This window comes from Perissodus microlepis, chromosome 4 (genome assembly GCF_051167445.1).
Source record: "Perissodus microlepis isolate ML-2025 ecotype Zambia chromosome 4, ASM5116744v1, whole genome shotgun sequence".
NCBI lineage: Eukaryota > Metazoa > Chordata > Actinopteri > Cichliformes > Cichlidae > Perissodus > Perissodus microlepis.
Window position 1 is genome coordinate 9577559 of NC_140464.1, and position 19720 is coordinate 9597278.

The window sequence follows — 19720 nt, forward strand, 5'->3', positions numbered from 1 at the left end:
CAAATTTCCATGAACATACGTGCATGAATACAATATTCTGCTATTGAGAAAAGCATGCTTGCACTAATTCCAAAAAACAACTGGAATTAAAGAAAACCTTACTTGTTTGAAACATGCATATGCCAGCAACCACTAACCCAACATGCATCTATCTATCTATCTATCTATCTATCTATCTATCTATCTATCTATCTATCTATCTATCTATCTATCTATCTAATTGTTTTCTATGCAAAATTCAACATTGACTTAAATGCTGTGACTTAATGTAAATCTTAAGTTGACGTGTGTTAACCCACAATAAAAACCCCATGAATCTTTGCCTCAAACCACATCATTAATTTACAAGAGGAAAATAGATATATATCTGTCTCCTGTTTTTACCATTAACCCTTTGTACACATAAAAATATTACTTAAAATTGATGTTATGTTTATATTGAGAACATCTATTTTTCTTTCCTTTATCTTTTCTCTTTCACCGCACCCATCCAGCCAATCACAGCAGATGGTAGTCCTTCCCTGAACCCAGTTCTGCTGGAGGTTTTTTCCAGTTAAAAGGGAGTTTTTCCTTCCCACTGTTGCAAAGTGCTTACTCAAAGGGGGTTGTTTGATTGTTGGGGGTTTCTCTGTATTATTGTAGAGTCTCTACCTTAGAATATAAAGCCCCTTGAAGAAACTGCTTTTGTGATTTAGCGGTATCTGAATAAAATGTTATTGAAAAAAATCTAAGTTCAGAATCACAGATCTCTTATAGAGGGTCATTCTTAAATGTTTTCCAGCCATAATTCTCCTAGAGCCAGAATGTTTTTTCCTTTAAGGCTATATGGTAAACAACACAATAATATTGATTGTTGATTGTTTTGAGTGCCCACATATTTGCAAAGGCACCTTTAATGCTTAATGACAGATGCAGGTATTCTGCAATCCAAAGAAAGTCTTTTACAGGGAAGGTCTAACTTCTTTCAGCAAGACAATGACTAACCTCATTCTGAGTGTATCATAGCAGCATGGCTCTGTCGTGGTGCTAAACTGGCCTGCCTACAGTTCATCCACTGAAAACATTTGATGCACGGAAATCCAACTGCAGATTCCTTAACCCATCCACAGAAAAATTGAAAAATTACATTTTCAAAATTATGACAATTGACAAATACTAAACTTCCTTGAGTGGAGAGGAAGTAAACATACAAATTTTATTTTATTTTTTTGCAAGGGGGACCATTTAGCTGTGACAATGTATAACTGTTTCTTTATGCAAACTGTTATTTCTTTTTTCTTGGTTCACATCAATGTTTTGTATACTGCTTCTGCAAGCATTTGGGAGGTGTTTATTGAACAAAAGATGGTTTCAACTCCAAACAGCTGAGGATGTTCCTCCTCCTTGCTAGCTCTTCCACGCTGAAGTCACACTGGTTATGATTCACACTGATCCAATGAGAAATTCCGAGAAATTATGTGATTATTGAGCCATGAAACCCTATACCAGGACCTCTAGAACCAAGGTTACCTAGCTGTAGTAATTTGCCAACTACTATACGTTGCAACGAGCTCCTGCTTGGACAGATAAATGACTTAAGCAGATAACCACTTTCCTCCCATCATCAGTGGGAACCAGGAACCATTGCTTGTGTATAGTAGATTTTCAGGTTTACGCAGGAGAGGTAGACTGCAAAATCAGAAAACAAGATAAGCCAAGTCAGAACATCTTCTATGAATAAATGTAAGCAGCCTCAGAAAAAGCAGCTGCTATGTCAAAATGCTATATTTTGGTAAGCTGGAACCTCCACTTACAGGCAACAGTTTAAGGAATTAAGCAAGTCTTGGTAGGTATCCTAGTAATGCTCACATCCCAAATGTTCAAGAAAACAAAAAAAGTCTTCAAAAAAGAAGTAAAGTATAGGTCCTAATTTAAACCAGAATATTATTTAATTTGGTCTGTAATTTATAAATCCAGAAAGTTTCCTTTTGTTTCAGTTTCTCGTGTCTTTCACCATGTGGAAAATGGGATGTGGTCAGTGCCAAAGGCTTGTAATATGAATATGTAGTGTCCAACAGTAGAGTAATTAACTTTGTCTGTGGGGCATTCCAGCCTATATAGATGACAAATGAGGTTTTACAATTAATTAAATTAAGTAAACTCATTTTAAAAATACAAATCAATAAATGCCTGGATCTGCATTACACATATGCAGAGCTTTTAGACCCAATCATGCTGTTGCTGTTTAGGTGTTTGGCTGAAGATAACTGTGCACCAGTTTATGTTTTGGAGCAGTAGATCTCTAAAAAGGGTGTTATGTTTTGATGTATTTGTATGTTGAAGCCTTTTTTATACTTTGTTTTGTTAGCTCATATATACCCCTTCCAAAAAGCATTTCAAATAAAAACAGCACTCTTGCTCAAATATATAATAACATAACTACTTTATTTACAACTCAATCCAGAGTGCTGACGTGATCAGCCTCTTTTCCCCACCAGAGCACTTGAACAAATGTACACTTGCCTACCTACATCTTTACTATGATAACTGCTACCACACAGCCAAATCTTTCCTGAACATCAGTTGTGTGCACATGTCACAGTGACAAGATGACTGGCTCATATGTTTCCAGGTTGGCTTATTGATTGGCTCTTGGGGCATGGGCAGCTGCTAGCATTACAGAATTCTTCAGGATTATTTGAGTGCCACTTTCTCTTTGAAGTGTCAGGCTTTATGTTTTACCGTCTTTTTACTCCTATTGGTGGTCCTGTAAAATCAACTCCAACTTTGTGCGCTGAAAAAAATCACTCTAAAGGGTCTGTTCTGCGATACAAGCTTTTTTTTTTCTTTCTGGCAGTTCAAGCTCTTCTATGTCTGCATTACTGTACATGTTATAAATGTAGCCACTGATCTTTTTGGAGACTATAAAGGATCCTATTTGTTACCCTGATTGCTCTTGCGTAAATCTCGCAGTGCTCCTCAGTCTGTTTCTGCTAAGGACCACTTGTGAAATTCTGCGCTATTAATGTTATAAAGGTCCCTTTTCATCATGAAATGAAGGTTTTCTAATGTGCTCTGCACTTTGTCTTCTGCCTCCTTGAACTGCTGTTTCAAGAGCCTCTGCTCCTGCCTCAGCTGGCTAATCATCGCTACTGGTCATCACATACTATACCAAACCTTTTAAGAAGCAAGGCTGATTGCTGTTATAGCCTGGAGTTTTTGTTATTTTTTTCAGTGTCACCCTTCCCTCTTGGATCAAGGATTGCTTTCACATCTTGTTAAACTAGAGCCAGGGCTAAGTGACAGTCTAACCCCGCCTACATCTTGTACATTGCTTTGGCGTAGCCACTAGCACATGGTGGATCCAGTGATTATGCACTGCCCCTTGATCTGGCAGGTCCTGTATCTAGCCATGAGAATTTTTTTTAAAGTAACCCAGCTCTATCAACTATTTCATGAACTTACTGTTGGCAGTGTGAATTAGTTCTTTTTTTTTCTTTTTTATATTCTGCAATCCTGATTCCTACAGATTTCATTTATTTGCATCTATTACAAGACAGAATTTAGAATAGACTGACTTTAGGCAAGCATTTCTGTCCTAATCACAGCCTTAAGCTAACCTTAAATAGGTTATTGGAGATTGACTGCAGTTAAATCAGGAATAACTACCAAACTTTAAAGTTCAGTCTTTGTGGATTAATTGCCATACATGCTAAAATTGTACTGAACAATCGCCTGTCACACATTATACAGTACGGCTATGGTAATATTCAGTTGATAACTAATAGTCAACTTTAGTGTAAACTATAGTACACATTTGCTAACTGGCTGGCTGGCTTAAGTAGCAGACTGCAAGACTGTATAATTATGCTTCTATTAATTAATAATAGTTAATTTATGAATATATGATAGCCAAGAAGGTCAACGTTTTTGTCACCTCAGCATTTCTTTGCCAGTGCTATTTTCTTGTAAGTTTATATGGTGAACTTGTTAAACAGTTACTTATACATCTGTTAAAAAAACAACATTATCACTCAGTTGAGCTTATTGCAATGCATTTGGACTAGAGTATCATATTCTATATGGGGTTTTTTTAATAACAGTTTTAGTAAAGGAGCTAGCTGAAGCATATTTGAATGTTCCAAGTACATCACATACTCGCGAGCAATAGTCTGCCAATTATCCTACATTCTGTAAATATGGAATTGGAGCCAAACAGAGGACAAGGAATTCATTATTTTTTTTGGCTATATTATTTTCATGAATCAGACCAGCAAAGAAGGTGATAATTGGTATGTATATACATATACATATGGAGATATATTACTGTACTGGTTCTCCTGTTTTTCTTTTCTTCTTTGGAAACGTATCAACATTGATATATTATTCACGTAACTCATATGTTGGCAGGATGTTTGAAATAACACAAACCGTCAATACAATTTTGTAGACATATTTTTAATCAAAATAGAAAATGTTACTTGCCATTATTTTCTCCTCTTAGAAACACCCTTTGCAACCTTCATTAACTATATATGTGCAACATTGGACTGGGCTGTCAGGTCATGTAGTTCATTCAAATGTAACTACTTTATTTAAAGTGCTTTCCTTTTATGTAATTCGTGTCCATGGTTCTTTGCTCTGTTACAAAAAATAACACCCTAATTAGTTTGTAAAAATTGCAATGCCTTAAATATGAGTTTAAAATATTTGTTGCTTAACTTTGTGTAGTTTCTGTGTTTTTTGTGTAGGCTTTACACGCTATTTTCAGTTCTTACTTCTTTAAGTATTAAATTTGCAGGTGATTACTTTCACTGCCTAGAATAAAAACAATAAATAAATACATTTGTACTGTGACCCACTCTTTAAGTGTATACAAACTTTACCGTACCGAGGCTACCCTGAAAAGGGGTTTGAACCTATAAATATGATTCATATCAAGATATGTCTTCTTGTTTTGACCCACATACTCACCTAGTAGCTAAGTCAGTACACATGCCAGATTCAGAGAACCTGAGGTTTTTTTTGTTTTGTTTTTTTAAACTATTCCTCAGTATTAAGACTGAGAAATTCTGTAGGAGAAATATCAAAGTAGCATACTGTCAAACATGTTCGGTTATCTGTTATCCAAAATTTTGATACATGATAAATTCAAGATGGCCTTTTGAAAGGAAGACACTGTCAAAAAGCCATGTTAGAAGCATGTCTGCTGTGGTAGTCACATAAATCCCTCTTAAACTACCATTATCTATTTTTTTCTAATATTTTCTTTGTCATATGAATTGTTAGGTTGTGTAATCCAAAAGCACAATTCAGCCCCCTTCAGATAATGAGGCCAGACAGATAGCAACAGGTGTTACTACTCTGAAAAGGCTCCTGTCACCTCTCACATACCAGGATTCAAGTGCTCTCATTGTGAAGAGGAGTCTAATATCTAATCCTACCCTGCAGCCATTTCAAGACAATATACTCTCATAATGTAGAAATATGCAACATTTAATGAGAAAGACATAAAAAAAAAGAGAGAAGATGGAAATTTTGTGTTATTGGACTTAAGAAAACTGTCGCTCCCATCCCATTCTTCACTTTTGTCTAAAAAAGAGATCAGTTTAACTGTTTCATTTGTCACAGCAAAGAGAGTCCTTTGTGTTATTTTTGTGTGTTATAGCAGAACTTGTCAGTGATGTACATTAATGGTCCTGTTTTGTGTTTTGCAAATATTCGCATACTCCCACGTTTGCAATGCAGGGGAAACAAAACACTGTTAAAAAAGAAAAGTTGTGTAAATACAACTAATGATGAGTTTACTCATCAGGAGGAAGAGATGTGTTGAGGAAATGAAATGCTTGTTTGCAGAGGGATTTTCTTTTTTATATGTACCATGTTAGAGTTTTTGAGGAAGATCATATTGATTATATACTTAATCAGAAAGCTTTATATATTAATTAGCTCCTCGCTAGTCTTTTGCAAACAATTTTAAAAAATCCATCTATACCCGCTCATAGATCAACACAGACATTTCTATATATATATGTATGTATATATGATTCACTTGTTTTTTTTAATCTGGCTATTAAGATCAACTATTCAGAGTGTGTAATAACTGTGGCATAGGGAAATATATCTTCTAATACTTTATCACTTTATTGTGTGAAAATCATCAAGCCCAACAAAAATACTTGAATGTGTGCAAAAACAATAAATAAAAATAAAAATTATTTATTTTTAAAAACCTGAGTGCACATGGTTAAATGGGCAAAATGAGCAGATGATCTTAGCAAAACCGTGAAGCTCTTTTTAAAAAAAAAAAAATCTTAAAATTGAGTTTTCACCTGTGCACCGCACCGAAATCTGAGAGTCGAAGCGTTATTAACTAAATTTTGATTAGAGGGATTTTTCGCGCAATACTCAGCCATAATTAAAATTATTTTAAGGGTTGTCCAGAAATCAATGCAGATGGTAATTTCAGGCTTATCCCAGGTATGCACAGGAAAGATAAGAATGATTAAATCCGCCGGCGCATTAATGAGTATGAGATGTAAAATAATCCTTAAAGGCATGGCAGAGTTGCTGCAGGAGAAGCCAAATGTCAAGTGCCATTTTATTTTATGGAGGATCCTTTTTAAAGGGACACGGTTTTTTCTTATCCAAACTGAGCCTTCAGAGCCTCTAAGATCTCATGCAGGAACACAAAGCGCACAAGAGTAGCCTGTACTGACAGATGGATTTGTGGGGAGAACACCATTGTCCATTTGAGTTGATTTGAGCATGAAAATTGTAAATCCTTTCCCGTCACTCTCATTTGAATATATATATATATATATATATATAATCAAACTCAGTGCGCAAAATAATACAATTTCTACTAGACAAAACCCCACAAATCTATATTTAAATCTGTGCATTAATAGATCGTCACTTGTGTAAATTTGTCTCCAATCTGACTTAGTTTGCTTGTATATATTACAGAAAATAAACCGATACCGTGTGATGGAAGCTCGTATAAAAACATTTGGATAGTCATTTGGCTTGGAAATGAGAGGCTTATTTCTGAAGACGCTGATTTAGTCTGCAGCTCGAATGCTGCAAATGAGACTCTTAATATCTCGGCCATAATTAATTGCGCAAATTTGTTTCTATTAAATAAAACTAACACATACTGAGAAAACTCTATTAGCCTTAATTAAGCTTGATATCCTAATTTAGGGAATGTGTGGCTGAAAACAAGCCGTTTTGGTAGATTTTTTTTTCCCTGTCTTTCTCCGATATGAAAAGCCTACCAGCTTTCTGCCTTTGGGCTGCTTTTCCTCCTTTGAGAGTTGGAAATGAGAAATGGAAATGGAAATACCAGGAGGTGCTAAATTAGCTGCCTGATCTGCACTTATTGCCGCATACAGGCCCCTATTACTTTGCCAATCTGTGCCTCTCTTTTAGCATTCCGGGCATGGAGAAGCTTCGAGATAGCAGATTTATCAAATGGGAAAATGAATGCATGATGATCAGTTAAATTGAAAATCAGCGTCTGCATGACAGCCCGACCTGACACCTCCGTAATTAGAAAGAAAAATGATGGCGTCCGATGCATAATAGAGCAAAAACAATTTACACTCTCCCATAATGATCCGGCGTTCAAATTGAAAATTTCTCCGGGTATAAATTGAATTCATAAAGTATGATTCATGGACGACACATCTCCTGGAGGCTGCCTGGGCATATCGATTGATAGTTTGTCTTGAATCATGCAGCGTGCAGCTCTCAGGCAAGAAAAGCTTAACTACTTAAGCAAATCGCTAATTTCACCTTAAGGCCACCAATGTGCAGCCAGCGATACTCCTATTCAGTGCGCTAATGAATTATGGATGAACTGGGCATACGTCCCAAATAGCCTCAGAGTAGCATGGAAAAACACACCGAAGAATCTTAGGGGTTATTTCAAATTGGCTTCGGTTATCCCACAATTTAGTAAATACACCCTTTTTTTTTTTTTTAGCCAAATCGCAGTGGTTGCAGTTTGGTCTTTTCTGTCTGCATTTGTGTCAGAGTTTATAACGGAAACGCGCAAAATGTAATCCATTATGCATCATACAAAAACACTGCAAAACTCCCCTCAAAACTGGGATTAATAGCGGAATGTAAAATAAATTAATAATAAAAGAAGAAGCACAAAATCGATGTGGAATCTATCATCTCAGCACTATAAACACCATGCAGAGATACACCTCTAACCCAGAGCCGCGCAGGCCTAATCTTGTGCGTGTTCACTGCGTGTGCCATGTTGGCTGCGCCTGCCCCTGCCCCCCACCAACCTAATAAGACATTGCTTCCTAGAGCAAACAGCTGCATGGGTTGAAATTTATGTAAATATTTTGAAAGGGACACTGGCTCAGAAATTCATTTGCGCCGGCTCAGATGTAAAGCTCACCCCTCTTATTTTCAATTTATTTGCAAATCAAGACCCAAAGAGAACACTAAAGGGCTTGTGGCTCTTAATAGTGAACCAGCAACTCTACATATAGCTGTACGGGATTTATTTAGTTGTTGTTGTTGTAGTTTTGTCGAAAGATTATATATATATATATATATATATATATATATATATATATATATATATATATATATATATATATATATAATGTTGCTACACAGTCGCCTCGACATTTCTTCCTTTGGTCGTCTTGATATTGTGGTCAACACTGCTAATATTGCAAAAGGGAGCAGATGTCCCAGATCCTGCACGGCATCCCTGGGGAACACCAACCCTATTAGAACAAATGTGTTCTGCTATTGTAAATAGGCACGTTTGCCTCAGCCCGTCCTATTACAGCCGACGCATGATCAATAGGCTGATAACACAGAAACATCAATGTAAAGCGACAGAACAATGAGGGATATCATCGAACATCTATCTTAATATAGCCCTGCTACAAGGGGCCCTGACAAAGTGGGGAGAGAGATAGAAGAAGAAGAAGGGGAGAGGAGGAAGAAAAAAAAAGCTCATGAAAATGCCTCCCCACGAATCCCCATCTTCTATCCAATATGCACAAACACACACACTCCCAGCTGCCGGGGCTATTATTTTCCTATTTCAATTTGACACCCAGGCCTTTTCATGCTAATTCTATTATTCTTGGAAGTTTATGTGATTTCATATCACTAGAAATCGGTAATGTATTATAACCCCCTTTGAGCTAAAATAAACTGAATCCCCCTGCAGTAGCCACCGGGAAAATAATTACTTTCATATCAAAACTCTGCAGGAGTCGAGCGGGTCCTTTTCGCCTCAGGCTCGTAACCTCATTTCAGTGGGGGCTTATAGATGAATAAATTTGTTAAGGCAATATACAAAGTACAACATGAGATTTCTTAAGAAAGCCCTTCCTACTGTAGTCCTGCACTGGATGTGCTGCTATTTAAGGTCTCACACGGTTTGAGGTGCTTGTATACAATAGATTTATTTAAGAAAAACCTTACATATATAAATAGTATAATACCTTTCTTACAGCTCTTGAGGATTTTTGTTGGTGTCGTGGTCTCGTGTTTTGTTTTTCTTGACAAGTTATCACACATTAAAGGATATCTAGAGACTCCCGACTCGCACACACATACACACTCGCAGAGATTGGGAGAGAGAGAAGGAGCGAGAAGGAGAAGAGAGAGAGAGAGCACATTGTCAAAATATCAGCTGGGGAGGGGGGGGGCTAGAAATTAGATGCAAAGATGTAGATTCTGGTTAACCTTTGGCCTAATGAAATGTGTAGTTTAGGGGCTATATCGGTATGGTTCTGCTGTTTTTCTTTCTTTTTTTCTTTAACCCCCCCTGCTCATTTATTCCATGTCGACATGTTCTTTAGAGTCTGTCTTTGTATCTGCAGGACAGTCACTGAGGACAGACTCGGAGTTGCTGGGGTGATCCTTGTTTTCTAAATGCTCTTTTTTGCCTGCATCCACAGACTCAACGAGCTGTGAACCGTGTTCGTGAGCGAAAGTCGAATCGCTGCAAATAACCGAGGTCTGAGTACTTTTGCCAGTGGAAAAGGCGGCCCTGGGCGGGCTCGTGTGCGGTGAATTTGTCTTGGCCTCTGATCCCACCTGTGCCCTTTGCGTGGTTTCTGCAGAGTCCGGCGAGCTGCTCGTACATCCCGCAGAGCTCGCAGAGACGCTGCAGCGGACGTGAGCCTGGGTTCTTTCCGCCGGCGTGTCACAGTCAGAGTTTACTGCTGTTGTCGTCTTCAGGGCAGTTTGAGGAACAATGAATCCAAGCGGCTGTGTGATGGGATAGAGCAGGAAGTGTCCCTTCCCTATCAAAGGCCGTGAGGAGGGTAAGGCCGCGGGGTTGCGTCTCGGTCTGTGGTCCGAAAGGAGGCTTTCGACGCTAAAAGGGTTGAGTTTCTGCATGCTGGAGGCTCTGCTGTTGTTGGAACACAGGCTTGGCCCGTGACTGGGGTCGGGCGAGTCCAGCTCGGAGTCGCCAGCGTCCCTGTCCAAGTGTCTTTGGTTGTGGTTTTGGCTCTGGAGAGAGTGAGGTGTTTGGTCGCAGCTCGATTGCGTTTGATTTCCCCCCACAGAGTCAAAGGGTGGGCCTGTGTTGTGGTCACTGTCGGTCACATGCGACACCCCGCTGTCGCTGTCTGATCCCGGGGTGTGAAATAAATCCCCAGAAACAAGCTTGTTCTGGGACTTTAGCAGCCGGCGTTCCTGCTTTCGTTTCTTCTTCTCCAGCCTGCTCAGCTCTCTCCGGGCGATCTCCTCCGGGTCCATGGGCTCCCCGCTGCAGGTGGTGGGGTGGGCGTTGTGAGCAGGTCGACCTGGACCTTTCTTTGTGTTCTCCTTTTTCCTCCATTTGGCTCTGCGATTTTGAAACCATACCTGCGGAGAAAAGAAAGGTGAACATGTGTGTAATGAGCACGTCTGTCATTGCAAAGGGGAAGTTAATTAGGCCCAAAATCGCCGGTGTGTTAACAATATGGTAATTAAACAAATACTCAGGTTATGTCTCGCTCTTGCTGATTTCTGTGCAGCTCTTTAATTGGGCCTTTGATTACATCCAAATAGCCTTAAATAAAAAGCTCTGGTTTTACATGATAACTGAAGTTTGGGTCATTAGAAGACTTTTCAAATAATATTTTTCCAAGGTAAACTGTCGAATACGATCAAACTTTGCAAACTTCCACTTGGCTGTTTTCAAAAATTTAACCAATAAAATAAAATAAAATAAAATAAAATAAAATAAAATAAAATAAAATAAAATAAAATAAAATAAAATAAAACAAAACAGGTATGTTAGGGACATATATCTTATGTCTTATTATATCTCATTATTTTTGGTTATATTTTAACATATATGACGAATATAAGCCAACATTGCCCCCCAAATAATTACCTAAAACTTCATCACTTGTTTGTTATTTTAAACAAACCTGTTATTATTATATTTATGCACTAACATAATTTATGAAATGCCAGAAAAAACACAATCATATTGTGAAATATTTTATTTATTACAAAAACATATCCTACATATAATATAGCTTATATTAGTTCCCAAATTGCCCCATACTGCTGAAAGACTGAGTTACACTTTCTGTCTCTGTATAGCTTAAAATTGAAAACCTAATCTATCATGGATAAATAAAACGTAAACAAAGAGATAACAGAGAGACAGAGCTCACAGTCACGACTCGGATTCATAAAAATAAATACGTATTTACCTGAACCCTTGATTCTATCAAGTCCAACCGGAGAGCCAGTGCCTCCCTCATGAACACGTCCGGATAGTGACTCTCATTAAAAGCCTTTTCTAATTCCTCCAGCTGCCAACCTGTGAAATTTGTGCGAGTTCTTCGCCTCTTGCAGCCAGGGCTATCTTTGTCTGGGTCTCCCGAGTCTGACAGCAGAATGAGAATAAATGTAAACAGAGGATAAGTATTTTTTTTTCTTTTAATTGTCACATTTTAGTATATTTTTAACAGCGTCGGTGTCATGCACGGGTAAAGGGTTTTGCAAAGTTTAGACCCGAAAATTATGGTCTCATTTGAAAATTTGCAGCATTTCACACGTGTGTGTTGCAGCTTCCATGCAATTCTTTCTTTTAAAAAAATAAATAAATAAGCAAAGCTTAAAACACTAACACGGGCATTCCCCTGCTCCAGTGATTACTGACTGACAGAAACATTGTTTTCCTTGGATGAATCTTCAGCTTTCGATGAATGAAATGAAGTCGGGGGGCGAAGAAGATAAATCTGTGCCTGTGTGCGAGGTTCTGCTCGCCTTTTAAACACGCGATGAAGAAGACAACTTGTATCGCAACATCCTGTCTTTGTTTCTTTCTGGGTTTTTTGTCTCTGTGCAACAAGCCAGCATTGATGGGAGGTTATTGTGTGCTGTGTAATGTGGCTTACCTGTCAGTTTGTACTGCTGATTATCTCCATTCATCCCGCAACCCGAAGACAAGAGGGGGTTGGAATTACCCACTGAAGCCGCGCACGAACCATTAAGTAATCCGTCTATTGAGAAAGGAACCGCGGACGCAGATTGAAGTTGATGCCCGGCTAATTCGTAAACGTGATGGTGGCTCAGATGGTACGGGAAGCCCACCATCCCGCCGAGAGAGCCTCCGAACTGGGCGTGAGGTGGATCCAGTATCCTGCTGTCCATCATCCCGCAGGCAAAAGGAAACGACGTCTGGAGGCCGGTGATGGGAATTTAAAAAGCATGCAGTGAGTGTGGCCAACGAGTAGGGGACATGATGTGAAGGGAGCGATGAGCTGTACTTTATCCACATGAACCTCCCAATAATTAGCCCAGGCTCTGGGAATATGAGACCCAATGAAAAGCGGTAATGGACTCTGACGTCAGAGACGCGCTCTGCAAACGCTCCCCGTATCGATTGCTAATTAAAGCTGACATCCACCTCAATAAACAATATCAGAGCTGTCACAACAAGACAGGAGGGCTTTGATAAGAACTACATCGCAACTACACGGGGGACCCACCGGGAGGAAGGGCTCACTGAATGCCGGGAAGAAAAGGCTACAGGCGGATAGATTAGGCCACAGGCTCGATCCCAGACTTTTTGTTCACTAGAGGACCTGCAGATAGATAAATATTAGACCTGATTAAATAATAACGACAGTAATGATATATATGTATTTTTATCACGTAGACCCATTGGCTTTAAATATGTTTGCTGATATTATTTTTTGACCCATTGTTTCTTTCTCTTTTTTACTTGCATGTATGAAGTGCAAAGGATGGGGATAAAGTAAAAGATATATATATTAGTAAAAATTAAAAAAGACCTCCGATCCTGGGGATGGCTGATCCTTTTTCTGCGGACAGTGGGGGTCAAGCATTGTCCCTAAACCCTACTTTGGGAACCACTGAGTTAAGAGGAACCCCCCACGTTAGGTATGGATCATCATTTAAATGCACTAAACCTTTTATACTCAGACAGGTCACCTGCAGGGCGTAAAACAAATAGGGTGATTGTTGGAAATATGGGTGTATTTAAAGGGTAGCTGAAGGCGCAAAGTGAAAGTCAACCGATAATACTTTTACTGTTACAAGGCGAAAGCTTCGATTACGACCAGGGTTTTATGAGCAAAATACATAACTATATGAATAAAAGCGTCAGCTGCTAGAGATTACTGCTAAACATCAAAGACAATACAAGCGAGCAGAATTAACAACAACAACAACAACAAAAAAAGCCAGTCCCATATGTGCACTATACAAACATACACAACATTTCATGTCAGGAAACAAAAGTGGAAAGCTCCCCTGCTTGTGCAACCTGGCACTCAATATGTGACTAGCCTAAATCCTATCTGCTCATTAGGTTTTCAAATAATTAATTCGACTTTATTTATCCCAAGTCTGGCGCTGTCATAATGTTAATCAGAGTTGAAATTTCGCACCCCACTCATTCCCTGACCCTTGGCACCCGGATTGGCATGTTGTAATAACCTGAATCTCTCAACAGAAGCTGCGATAATTGTTACCCTATTAGCATGCAAATTGTTTAATTAATATTATTATGAGGAAGTATATAATCCGCTCGTCACTTGACCCCCAAGCCCAAATAACAACCCTCTGTATTTCAGCGTGTAGCTCTACATTTTAATGAACTCCTCAGAAATGATCTCGCCCATTTATCCATCTTCCTTTTTAGCAGCGGTGGGCTTGTCTTTGAAGCGCTCTCTCTTTGTATTTTAACTTTAATTTTAACGCACATGGACAAGATCTTATGAATAATTCCTCCCCGCTCATTCCCCTTTTTTTGAACATCTAAAATTCAATAATTGCTTTTAGTCAATCCCAAGCATATATATGGGTTGCACCCCCACCCACCCCCACCCCCCACTCGGGCGCACACAGGAGCTCAGTGAAAAGCAGCCCTTGACACAGTCTCCTGAGACATTGCATTCAAATCCGTTTTTCTACAACGGGTGACATTGTCAGATTCTAGCTTTAATTAACCCGATAATAAGGCGAACAAGGCCAGCATTCAGCCGCGACGCTGCCCTGCCTTGTTACCTTTTTTACAGCTGGACCTTTTGGCAGTTGTTCAGAGGAAAAAAAAAGAAAAAGAAAATATTAATGTTTTTTGTCTTCCTGATTTATATGTCCAAGCCGTTTGTTACAACAGGACACAACATCTTTATTGCATTTATGTATTGCTGATCTGAATCAATAAGTGCACAGGGCCTATAAACTAATTGATTAACTTTCTATCCAGGAAGATAAATTCCACGACAAGTAAATAGGGGAGGCTGACAGATACACACTAATGCAATTTCAACACTTTCCTTTAAAAATAATTGTAAATTACAGCACTTGACAAGCCTAAGGTGTGCACTTACACAAAATAACGTAGAAAACAGCTTGCTCTGTCTAAAGCAACTCAACATTATCGTGACATTTTCCTGCTACTTGATATTTCCCTATGGATGGCTCATTTCTCACTTTGAGGCTTAGTCTCTTTCCTTATGCACAGATTCAATGACAAAAGGCTTCCCCAACCCTTAGTAATATATTTAAATTCATTCTTAAGACTAATAGCAGAATAGTCACGCAGACTGAAGCCCTGAGAGTCTGTTTTTCCTCTTATATGAGCGCCATATACTCGGAGCTACGTACACCTTATAGTTTTATTCTACCACTGCATCAATCCTCGCGTATTTAAATCATTTATAGGAGCGTTAAATGTTGCTTTATTCTCTTAGGGGTGCTCTTAAGGTGGCTGCTATAGGCTGTAAATCAACTACTCGCCACAGTGATGAATTAGGTGAAGAAAAACAGCAGTGGCAGTGCTAAACTCCCCTTAGCACACAAACTCCCCATGCCCACTCATTCATTTACTAGTCATACTCTAATCAAGGGATCAAAGGACCAAGCGAGCAGACTATAGGAACTCAGACGCATATTTGCCTAGAGTTTTACACCCATTAAAGTTATTATTTTTAACTAAATAACCTGAAGTTAACTTTGTGTACTTGCACTTTATCTTCCCCTCCCTAAATAAGGCTCTTTAATGCCAACTTTGTGTGTTGTTTGTCTGTTTGGCTGAGCATCCAATAAGAGGATTTTGCAGCAGCACACTCACCTGACTCCAGATAACCAGATAACTGAAATTCATAGGCTTGCCAACTTAATATAGGTGTTCAAATGATACACCCCAATCCCCTCCCAACCACCCCCCTCACCCCAAAAAAGACAGAGGCCTTATCAACATGCCCATCCAACACTGATGCCTACTTTAGTAGCAGAGAATCAAATTCATTTTTAATTAGGCAGGCAAATTAATAGGCAGCAGTTTAGGAGTTTAATTACTCAATTAACTTCACGCACGTTAATTTTTAACTATCTAAATTAGGTTGCACATTATTCGATTTGATGATAATTATAGAATTAAATCTAAATTAATTGTTTTGGATGATTTGGATGAACTAGATGCAATTCCAATTAAACAGCAGGAGGAAAAAAAGCTGGTTGCCATTTTAAGCTCGCAAATCCTTTGATTCGATTTTAAGCAAGAAACTCTGCCTAGAAATTTTCCTCTGATCCTACAAATTCTCTTTCCCTCTAATCCCACAATTAAAAGTTTCCTCCCATCTAATTATCTGTAATTGTGCCGCTGTCAAAGTAGAATGGAGAAGTGAAAGCGATTGATTTGGACTTTTAATTCAGTTCATTTCTGATAGAAGAGAAAGTAATTCCCTTCAAATTACCTCATTCAATCCTGACACCCTAATGCCCTTCAAAATCTTTTTTTACTCCCCAGCATTTATATATTAAAAATGAAGCTAGAATGACTAGTGCCTCCTAATAATAATAACCAAACTTCCATTAGAATAATAATTTCATTTCAATTAAAACTGACTTATCACCTTTGCTAAAACGTGCTTAATATGCCGAAAATTATCAATGCTTGAAGGAGCCCAAACTGGGGAGTCTAATTGTAATCAGCAAATCAGAGGTGCTTGTCGCTGCCGTGCCTTTGCAGAGAGGCAGTCTCGGAAATAGAACTAATTTACTCAACTCCCCCGGGAAATCCGCTCAACAGATTAACATTTTCAAAATATAGTAATGATATAATTTGAGAAATGGTGACGCCAATTTGTGAGGAGCCTTTGTGCAGAATAATTTGCATTTTTTTTTCCTTCGCCATCGCCTGCATTTTGCCCCCGTTAATTACAGCTCCGCAGATGAAGGGTGTGCTGTTTGACTCAGTGCTTATTATTCAACTTCAATCTAATAATTCAACTCTACAGTTATATGACAAAGTGTAGCCTATCCACATTTTAAGCCACCCTGCGTATAATCCCAAATGGGTGTGGATGGGTGAAAATGTGAATAGGTGCATATATGCATGCAGTCTGCCTGTCACCGTGTGCGTTATTGTAGTCAGTGCAGCCTCTGTGCTTGGCTGTGCTTAAGACTTGTAGTTACAAGTGATGGGTTTGTCTGATTTGAAGCAGCATCCTCCAAAACTTCAGGTATATGCGTGCAATAAATAAACCCTCCTGCCCTTCAGCTCACCTTCTGCCTACACGCTGTGCAGGTAAACTGCTCAAGAGCCGCATCCCCAAACTTTGACAACTAATCAAAGTATTAAATAAAAAACTGCGGATAAAGTTGAGTGGAGGCCACAGACATGTAGCTATTTTTTAACCGTCCAATATTAACTAGTTGCTAGGCTTGTTCACTTTACAAGCCAACTTGGAAGTGATGGCAGGATTGCCATCAATCCCTCGCTGTTTCCTCGCTGCAGAGCTGGTAGAGAGAGCGGTGAATGTACTCTGCAGCCCGGCCATCTGCTTCTGTACAAAAAAATACAACAAAAAAAACCAACCCAAGAGATATTCACTAGAACTACACTGGGGATAAACAAGGCGAAAAAAAATACATTTTGAAGCTCAATATGAGCTTTTCAAATGTTTGCTCGACAAACTTTAGCTGCATGTTTTAAGACTGCTCATGCTCTACAAAAGATTTTTGAAAAATTTGCTTGCTGTTATTATTGTGTTTCTCATCAAGTTGGTATTTTCTCCATGAATACAATCATGCTCACACATTCTGTGTGGTTTACTTTGTTACAAGCCTTCCTCTCACACAGTTTATACACTTGCACACTAACATGGATCCATAAGTTTCTAAACCTACAGGACACCTTGACCCCACATCAGAGCTCCACCAAAACCCCGTCTCAAGGGACGCGTTAGTGGTGGATAATAAGACCTGCTGTGCCCTCTAGTGGCTGGTCACTTTCAGTTGTTTAGCAAAAGGTAGGTAGTGGACAGACACACAAAAATAATAAAGACACCTTTGAAGAGGTTCACTAGATCTAGATAAATCCCACAAAATAAAACAAATACCACAGATGGGTGCAATTTAATCTGAAATACATTCCTCACCATGTCACTGACCTATGATCTCTTAATAGCTCAAAATGTCAAAAGCACACAAGTTTGACAACGCTGACATATTTTTATATAGATTTTTATTAAATATTGATGGCCTGAATTTAGGTGAAGATGTTTCATCAGATTTTGAGTGAAGAATAGAGATTTAAGACTTTTTCTTTTCTTTAGATGTACTTTTGTATTACTCAAATCCTCTATTGAGTTGTTGCTGTAATCCTCTAATACAACTGATAATCTAACTGCATCCTTAACAATAGCAGAAGAAGAGGAGGTTTGAGTCCACAGTGTGTGAGGAAGGGATGTGTGCAGAGCACCAGGTGTTTTCAGAGTAGTACCATCTGGCCTCAGCTTTGGCAGCTTATGAGGCAGGTGCTGTAGAACAGCAGAGATATTTAAGCTGTGTAACTGCTTCTGTCAGTACCCTGTGATCCACTCGCCTACTACACGAACATCTCAGTGGGGAAATATTTCTACTGATGTCACTTAGATCGCTTCCTTTATTGATTCTTTTATAAATAATTATGCTGTAATTATGAAGGATCTCAAATACACATAACATTTTTTAAATATTCGTGTAAATCATTAAAGTACCGGAGATATTTGGTCAGTCATTTGAACTACGGAAGCTTTAAATGCAGTAAAAATATAGGCTGCTGTTATCATGCGAATGTCTTTTTTAGTGTAACTTCTTTGTATTTGTGTTGGAAATTTGAATCATTAAAGAAATGACTGGATTTCTGAGTCATTATGACCATATAAACACAAAAACACATTGCACTTGCAAAGTGTAACTGTTGTGTCAGGAATTGTGGATCTCCCTTAACCCAGAGAGTGCCAGCTTGTGGAAGAATCCTGCTGCCATCATCTGGTGAAACCTGCAAAGACACCACTTAGTGGGGAATTAAACCAACAGGGTTTCTGCTCTGATAAATTAACATTTTAAGCCATCATTTTGCGCAAGATTTAAACTGTGTGCCATCTAAAACAATGCTAAAGTCTATTTCACTACATTATGCTCACTCATTATAGGGAACAGTCCAAACTAAAATTTAAGAATCCATTCTTGGCAAATTATCAGAAGATTGGATGATTGGTCCTGGGTTTAAATATTTAATGTCGATTGGAATTATTATTATATGGGTCTATAAAACTTTTTAATAAAACTGAATTACACACATTTTCATGAACTGCATTACTTTCAAGGAGTCTTTTGGGGTTGAATATTTCAAAAGATAGAGAGCACTTAAATATTTTTCTGGCTGACAAATCATATCTGTGATGATCAATTTGCCAGGGAGACACTTAACTGTAATTCCAGGACCACAAAATGGCATGTATTATGAATCCTATTCAGTCTAAATCAAGTTAGCTAAAACCAAACAATAGTAAAATTGAGAATTTTAGCCAAACCTTGAATACAGCACATAATTAACACCAAAGTATGGATGATTGTTATTCCCTGTTGGAGTTTTTTTTTCTTCCTATCTCGAAAGGCTTATTATAAAAAAGCTGTGAAACATCATATGAAACACAAAATCCTTTTTAATAGTCTTCTTCCTTTTCTTCTTCTGCTTCTTCTTCTTCTTTTGGCTGCTTTCATTAAGGAGACACAGCAAATCATCTTTCTGCATTGCATGCTAACCCTAGCATCTTCCTCTGTCACACCAACCCTCTGCATGTCCTTCACTACATCCATGTATCTTCTGTGTGGTCTCCCTCTGTTTCCTCTGCCTGGCAGCTCTGTCTTAACATCCTTTGTCCTATGTATCCACTATCCCTCTATTCCATGTCTGAACCATCACAGCCTTGCCTCTTTG

General features: G+C 38.6%; 1 protein-coding gene across 1 annotated transcript; it reads right to left on the reverse strand.

The window, feature by feature from the left end:
• Positions 1-9412: 9412 nt before the first annotated feature.
• On the reverse strand, positions 9413-13088 carry uncx (UNC homeobox). The gene is made up of 3 exons (XM_084925504.1): positions 12378-13088; positions 11688-11863; positions 9413-10845 (listed from the first exon to the last, which is right to left on the reverse strand). The coding sequence occupies exons 1-3, from the start codon at positions 12634-12636 to the stop codon at positions 9805-9807; spliced, it is 1476 nt and encodes a 491-aa protein (XP_084781630.1). The 5' UTR covers positions 12637-13088; the 3' UTR covers positions 9413-9804.
• Positions 13089-19720: the final 6632 nt, after the last annotated feature.